Consider the following 8,120-nt stretch of genomic DNA (forward strand, 5'->3'; position numbering starts at 1 on the left):
CGGGGCTTGGCTCCACTGTCACGTGGCCCTTGGCACCGGGCCGGGGGCCTCTGGCAGACCCTCATAACTAAAGGGCAGGCAGAGGAGGAAGACCCCGGTGGGGCCGGCTAAGACATCACAGGGAAAGAGGAAGAGAGCTCAGAGTGGGGCGTCGGGGTAGCCGTGGCGGGAGTGGGCTGGTCTGGGGACAAGAGCCCTCGGCAGCAGGTGGGAGCTCAGGCCTCGCACAGCCGGCCTCAGAGCTTCCCTGTGCCGCACGAGGTCGGCTCATTTCCCACGATGCACGTTAACCTGAGGAGCAGCTCTGGGTTTCCTTTGTTTAAAAACCTCTGTGACACATCCAGCTTGAGAAATCCGTTCTTCCTTCTGGGTTGTTCTGATGGTGACTGTTCGACTGAACTTCCAGGTACACTGTGTCACTGGGCACTGACTGAAGTGTACTGTCCCTGCTTCAGTCTCTGGGAAGACCTCTCTCCACGGGCTGAGTCAGAATGAGATTGTTGAGACATTAGCCCTAACTAAAAGCAGTCGTTAGACTGATTTCCTGAAATATCTCTCTGAATAATCAGGCTATTTATTATCTCACTAACAAAGCTGTCTTATGATTTTTTATATTAACAAGATATTTCCAGTTTTCCAGTCACTCTTTCCTTTCCTGTTTAAGAACCTGCCCTGGATTTAACTAAGTCACATTTAAGAGCGTGTAGAGTAAACTTGAGTTGGATAGAACTGTGTTGCATTTCATGACCTACCAACAAGTCATTTAACTTTTCAGAGCCTCGGTTCCTTCCTGTGTGAGGGAAATAACACCTCCCAGAATTCAGGAGTAAGGAAATGGTGGGGAATCCCAGCCTAGCTCTGCACCAGCAGGTTTCTTGGCACTGGAGGAGCAGGCCTCTCAGGAGAGAGCTCTTTTTGGACAACAGCGCGCTAAACAAGTAGCAGTCTGGTTATCAAGGCTGGGACTGTTAGTGTTGTTCTTCCTTACCTCTCCACTTAGTGACGCTTTCTTTTAGACTCAGGATATGGGGTACAGTTGCTCTCTGTGTTTGAGTGTGATAGGAATCCATCCCACTTGGATTTCCAGAGGGGGGCTATAGACCTTCTTTCTAGAACTTTCTAGAGCTGGGTTGGACGTTGGAATTCTTGGGACCCATATCCCGGAGCTCATAAGACTCACAGTCTTCTACTTTTGAGCTGATGCCGAGGCCGAGGTTCCCGGCAGGCTCTGGGACCCCTGAGACCTGGCTCCTTTGTTGAGGCGTGTGCTTGCTGGCGGGTTGCCGCAGTGCAGTGTTCTGCCCTGTCGGTGACCAAGTTCAGGACCCAGCCTCTCCTTCAAGGCCTGAAAGTCTGACTCCTGCACAGCAGTGACAGAGAGCTTGAAACCTTAAGATCGGGTATTGCCACACCCACCTTGCTCACCAGGATCTTGTGAGGATTAGCGCACCATTGCTTGTATAGGGTTGTCTCCCTAGGGAGGAGTGTGCTGATTCAGTACCGTGCCATCACGGCCTTACCTCAACCTTTGTAGCTTAAAAACTTGTGTTTGTTTACTTGAGACAGAGTGAGAAAGAAGACTGTCCTCAGGCTCCTGCATCAACACTTCCTCCAGGAAGCCTTCCGTGAACCCCCGTTCAAACTGGACACAGCGCCCTCCCCTGTGCTCCCCTGGGTGCCATGTCCCTGTGGGGCTGGCTCTTCTCCATGGCTTCCTGGGTTCAGAAGCCGTGGGCTACAGCAGGAACTGCGTATTGTAGCCCCTGAGTGAGTTCCTTCCTTCTCACGAAACCCTGCACCCTCCCTTCACCTTCATAGGGGAAGAAACTGAGGCATGGGAATTAAGTCACTGTCCAGAGTGTCACAGCCAGGAGGCGTGAGCCCAGGTCTTTTCCACTCTGGAGCCTGTATGTGTGTCATGGGGCCATGTGGCTCCCCTCAGGAGGGCTTTTGGGTAACGCTTCTGTTCCCAGAGGTCATCCCCTACGTGAGCTCAGACCCCTGTGTGAGACAGGTCACTGGGGCTCCGTCCCCTCCAGATGAGTGTGCCTGCTTGCTCTGCAGCCGGAGGTGTGGTTAACCCCGTCAGACGTTCTCAGAATGCTCTCATGTACTGACTAAAAGCGCTGATGTCATCAGGAAGTCCTCGCCACCTCCCTCTCCACTTCCCTGTCCACGCTTATTCACTGTCTGGCCATCTCTGTGGAGGGGGAGAGACCCAGGCTGGCCGCAGTCAGGGTGGCTGTCCGGTGGGCTGAGGTATATTAAGCGAGGGTCATCCCAGCCACCCCCTTCAAGTTGCCTTTCCATGTCACAGGAGTTGAAATGATGGAAAATGCCTTTTCTGAAGTCACGAAGGTGTCCCTATCCTTTCCATGTTCATAGCTACTTACTGTCATAGCAAAGAAATGACTCACTAGGAGGCATCGGGTGTTCAGAACCAGTGTGAAACATTTCTCAGGCACCCCCAGACCTTACCCTGACCCAAAGCCACGTCACCAGAAGGGGGCCTAGCGGGGCCCGATACCCCCGACCCCCTTTCAGACGCTGCCTTTCTAGAATCGTGTTTAAACACATGGACCTGACCATCTGGGGCACATCTCAGTATTTTAAAATTAAATACTGCCCAAAAGCATATTGTTCATTACAGCGATTGGTGTCCTTCGGATATAAAGTCGCTGTGACCCAGAGGTCAAGGCCCAGGGGATTTCTCTTGCGTGTTGGACAGTTGGGCTTCCTACTACTGGACAAATTAGAGCTCCCACGTTCAACTACCTTCCCCTCCTGCACTACATCTGTTATTTCTTATCTTGTTTGGTATGTGTTATTTTTTATCTTGCTTTAGCTGTGCTATTTGGAGAGTTTCCTCAGGTCAGTGGGCCAGAGCTGCGTGTGGGTGGGAGCGTCCATGTATGTCTCACAGTTGGAGGCCCAGGACCTAGCATAGAACCAGTCACCCCTAAGGGCCCAATGAACGCGGGAAAGTGTGTGTGTATGTCCTGGATGCATGACGACATCGAGAGGTCATCAGCTGTAAAACACCTTACAGGAACGGTGATCAAGGAGCAAGTGATAGTCATGTGAGACAGTGAAGGGGAGCAACGACATCGAGCCCCATGAAATAGGGCTTCTCCCCCAGGTTAAATTAGAGGCGACAGAGGCCCAGAAAGGTAAAGTGGTCTCCTAACTAGCAAGTAGCCAGTGGAGACAGAATTCAGACCTAGGTCAGCTTGACTCCAAACGTTGGGCGCTTTACTCTACCAAATCTGGCTCATGTTGAGAAGAAATCAGGTGACTTCATCCAACTCACTGGCTTCAGAGACCACATCTAAGCAGAGCCATGGGCGTACGTCCCTCCCACCTCCTGGTGGATGAGTCACACACTGATGTCTTCGGCCACAGCTGCAGTCCCATCGACTCACTCAGTCTCTCCACTGAGGGACTGGTGGGCATTTCGGAGGGAACGTGCACCTGTTAGGGCCCCCGATTTCTCCCCAGCCTGGTTTCCAGCTGTTGCCCTTAGAGATGAGGGCACCATCGCCCGTGGGCTCCGGCCAAGGTCTGAGTGAAGCACTTCTCTTCCTTTCCTCTCTGATCCACCAGCAGGGCCTAGAGGCTCTCCATTCAGCCCTGGCCCTCCACCCTCACCCACGCTGCCCTGCTCCCGAGCTGCTGCAGGGTCCCCTGTTGACACTGTGTCCCCTGCCTGTGTTCTCCTCTGAGCAGCCAGAGCTGTGCTTTCAGGATGTCAACCAAATCACACCCTCCCTTATTCAAGCCCCCCACTGTTTTCAGATTTAAAAGAAGACCCAGCGCCCCAGTCAGCCTCTGACCTCACCTCCAAGTGCCCTCCCTCTTGCCCTGGGTGTTTCAGTGGCCCTGACCTCGTTCTTTCTCCGGGGCTCCGTGCTGCTGCCCCAGCCTGGGCCGCACAGGGTGCTTTTCTACAGGGGCCCTTAGCGAGGCTTGCCCGGACCCCTGCTGGGAAACCTCGCCCACCCTCTCTCTCTCCCTAGACCACCTTCCTTGCCTTCGTAGCACTTAATGCACAGAACGTCCAGTCTGCATCCAGCTGGTGACTTAGTGACTGCCTGTGTCCCACACTGGGGAGTAGGTACTGGGTGGGCGTTGCCTGTGCCCCCTCCATGGCCCACGGCCTGGTGCAGGTGGGCATCAGTGAATGCATGAATGAGTGCACATCACTCCTGATTTGTAAAATGTGCTTCTTTTTGGTAAAATGTCCTCATTTAAGTTCTTGTCTGGGAGAGAAGTTTATTTGGAAGGTGTTCAAGCTAAGTGACCTGACTTAACTTTCTAATTCCTCGCAGTTGCCCGAAAATTGGCTGTAGCCACACTGACGTGAGGTTGTGTGACCTCATCCAGGACGAGGCCCTGAGAAGGGCAATCGAGAGCCATAAGAAAAAGCACCGTCAGTCCGAGTAGGAACAGCCACCTGCTGCAGGGACAGCCGCAGCCTACCTCTGGCCCCAGCCGTCATGGAGGGGTGCTTGCCCGTGCACACCGACCGGCTGCACCGCATGCTTGTTTGGGGTACAACCTGCAGGTTCTAAATGTAATTGAGAGCGTTTTTCTATGTTACTATAAAAGGTCCAGGAAATTATATTGTTTATTTTTAAGTATTATATAATTTTAAATAAAACTTTGATTCTCTGTAGTGTGTCCTGTCTGTGCACTGCCCGAGACGTAAGCCATTCCAATGGTGCGGGCGGGGCGCCAGGCCTGTCTGCTTCTCAGCATGTAGCCTGGCTTGTTTTGTTGTTGTTATTTTGTTTGTTTGTTTGTTTTTCCAAGTGAGAGGAGGGCAGATAGACAGACTCCCGTACGCACCCTGACTGGGATCCACCCAGCAACCCCATCTGGGGCCGATGCTCGCAACTGAGCCATTTTTAGTGCCTGAGGCAGAGGCTCCATGGAACCATCCTCAGTGCCCAGGGCCTGTGTGCTCAAACCAATCAAGCCATGGTTGCAGGAGGGGGAGAAGGAGAGAGAGAGAGAGAAGGGGGAGAGGAGTTGCTGGAGAAGCAGATGGTCACCTCTCCTATGTGCCCTGACCAGGACTTGAACCTGGGACATCCACACTCCAGGCCGACAATCTACCACTGAGCCAACCAGCCAGGGCCAGACTTTTTTTATTATAGTGTTAACTAAACAATGTCTTTCAAGGGTATTTGAAATGGAAACACCTGACTGCAAGCATTTATCAGTGCTGCAAGCAATCACAGGAGGTGATAAAGCAACACCAGCTCACTTCCCAGTGGAGATGTACTTTGTATACTGACAGGTGCAAACATGGAGAAGCTTTCTGTTGTCATCTGACCGCAGAGGACGCTCGTAGTCTGTGGTCATGGTTGCCGCAGCCCCTCCCCGCACCCCACCCCAGGGTCTGAGTGTCCTCTGTGGAAAGCCACCTCATCGGGGCTGGTCTCCACCTTGCTCGGTGGCTCTCAGCACGTGGCCTCCTCCCCGGGGCCTGGGGGTGTCAGCCAGGGGCTGCGCCGGTCACGCTCTAATGCCCCTTTAGCCCCAGAAGTCGGTGGGCATACGACCAGCAGGGTCTTTGAGTATTACTGATTATATTCTAATTGTGTGAAGAGTGCCAATCTGTTAGTAGTCCCCGCAGAAACCTTTTACCACTAGGCTATTCAGTGAAACCAAACCTGACTACACTAGGAAACCAAGAAGAGCTCACAACGGCTAGCGGTCATTGAGCACTTACTGTGTACCAGGTGCTTTTCCAAGTCACAGACGTACCAGCTCCTGCCATCGCCCGATGAGAACGCGACGGTTATCACGCCCACTCTCCAGAGAAGTAGAGCGAGGGCAGAGAGGTGACGCGACCCCGGGAAGTCATAGAGCTGGCACAAGGCTGAGGGGGAGGGGAGGCGGGTTGTCCCGTCGGCATTCTTAATTCCATCTTCTCCTCCCCCCATTGGTTCTGCAGAATCTTAAACCACATTCAAAGCCATATTTTAAAACTGAACCTGTGCAAATACACAAGCGTGTGTGTGTGTGCGTGTGCAAAAGGTGTTGGTTAAAATGCAGGGAGTAACTGCACCTGACATTGAGGAGCCACGAAATAACAGCATACTTCCGTTTAAAAGCCTGGGCCTGGCAGGATTAATTTTGAAAGCATTTTCGTGGAAGCCAGCAGCGCTATGACATCCAGTTGCTACAAACCAAGTGATTTTGAATTTCTTAAGATTCTTTATCTGAATCAGACTTCCTGAGGAAATGATTATGTTTAAGCCAGAACAAACATACTTTTCATGGAATGTGGCTCTTTTGTGAAATACTTTGTTTCCTAAACAGATAGAGACCAGCATGAAATGCTTGCCCAAGGTTCCGGTTGCATTTTTCCCCAACTCTTTCCAAAGAAAATGCAAGCTATTAGCCTGGATACCAGTATCAGTTAGAAAAATGCAAAGAGGACACGTTCCACTGCAGGGAAAAGTGTCGTGTTTGTGCCCTGTGGAGCTCTGTCCGGTTTCAGTCTTCAAGAACCATGTTTTGTGTGTTTGTCTAGCCAGTGAAAGAATTTGACGTTTTATGTAACATTTCTCTGCATCTTTGACAATGCAAATATTCGGTTGTGACTGTCAACCTGGCATATGCATTCAATTCTGACAGACATTTTCTTAAAATGTGAAAACTTTCCTTCAGATGACGTCGTACTTATCTTACTGGGAACCCCAATCATATGAGACTACTGAAGGGGAGTCTTTCTGGTCAAGGTGAGGCCGGAGTCCCAGCCCCGTCCTGCCAGAGCCGCCCCAGAGTGGCCGGCCCCGTCCGAGATTACCCAAGGCCCCATGAGTGACATTTAAAAACCGCAGCTGACATTGGAGCTAAATCATTTTTTTTTTTTTTTTTTTTTTTTTTTTTTAGATATGACTGATTTAAGACTTGGACAGTTGTGTGAACTTGGCATTTTTTTATGTGCTAGTTCCTTTAAGAAACTTTCAATGGGGTTAGTTTAAAACATGACCACAAACTCCCAAGGATGAGATCATTTATTTCTCACCTGATGAACTTCGAACACGGCGTGCCCAGCTCGGAGCAGCCCTGGCGGTGCGTGCCGTGTGAGTGCTGAAGCTGACCGGGTGTTACTGTGGGGAGAGAGATGAGTTGTGGGGCTAAGAGGAACCGAGGCCGCCGTGATCCAATGGTTGGCTGCACACCAGGCTCAGGTCTAAGCGCCTTAAATGCCTCACCTCGGTGAATCCTTTTCCCAACCTTAGAAGGCAGGGTTGCTAGCCCATTTTACCGAAGAGGAAACCGAGGCTCAGAGGCGTCGAGTCATCTGCCCAAGGGCCCTCGCTGGTGTGGTGGGGGAGCCCGTGCCTGAACGGGCCAGTGAGCGCGCACTAGCGATCTGACCCGCCAGGCTGTTTGTCCCAGGACCACAGGGACCCCAGGGACCAGCCGGCCTGCCCTTCCACCCCATTTCCTTATTCTGTTCCCGAGACCACCATGTCCCAGGCCCCCGTCGACCACACAGTAACTGCCCAGTGCTTCTCTCTCCCCTAGTTCCCTCTGCAAACACCCCGCCAGGTCCTCTGCTTCCTGGCGTCAGACTTAGATGATCCGCCAGCCTGCCGTCTGGTCCCTGACCTCTCGTCTCCCCCTCACAGATGAATCTCCTAGGATACTGACGGGGTAGTTCCGCATCTGACTCAAAAACCTTCCTTTCCTGTAGAAGGAAGTCCAGGCCTGACACGCCGATTCCACCGCAGACGACCCCACTCGCTTCTCCCAACACTCCTTGTGTCCCCAACACCTCGGTCCCCTCCTGTTTATTTGACAAGTTTCTTCTATGACGGCAGTTAACCCTTAGTACCCCGGACCAGCACATACAGATGACCTTGGGCAGGTCACTTCACTGCTCCAGGCCTGAGATTTTTCCTATAAATTCAAAGACTGGGACCTCTCCCCAAGGTGTCTTTAAACCCTAGGATGCCATGTCATATTTTCAATGACTAGGACCTTGGGGGAGTGTATGGCCCTTTGAAAGGAAAACAGGCTGATGAGGAAATCAGTATCTATATTTGAACCAAATGTGTACATTGCATCTTCAACTATTTATTCAATGAATACTTTTT

The 8,120-nt window shown here is 51.8% G+C and overlaps 1 protein-coding gene across 3 annotated transcripts in view; it reads left to right on the plus strand.

Annotated features, from left to right (window-relative positions):
* Positions 1-4,671, plus strand: part of NSMCE2 (NSE2 (MMS21) homolog, SMC5-SMC6 complex SUMO ligase) — a 233,262-nt gene extending 228,591 nt beyond the window's left edge. For all 3 annotated transcript variants that reach the window (XM_066379484.1, XM_066379485.1, XM_066379486.1), the window contains one exon: positions 4,329-4,671. In XM_066379484.1, the coding sequence (XP_066235581.1) occupies positions 4,329-4,443 (115 nt within the window). In that variant the 3' untranslated portion in view covers positions 4,444-4,671. The remainder of the gene's footprint in view (positions 1-4,328) is intronic.
* The last annotated feature ends 3,449 nt before the right edge of the window (positions 4,672-8,120 follow it).

The sequence above is a fragment of the Saccopteryx leptura genome, chromosome 3 (genome assembly GCF_036850995.1).
Source record: "Saccopteryx leptura isolate mSacLep1 chromosome 3, mSacLep1_pri_phased_curated, whole genome shotgun sequence".
Lineage (NCBI taxonomy): Eukaryota > Metazoa > Chordata > Mammalia > Chiroptera > Emballonuridae > Saccopteryx > Saccopteryx leptura.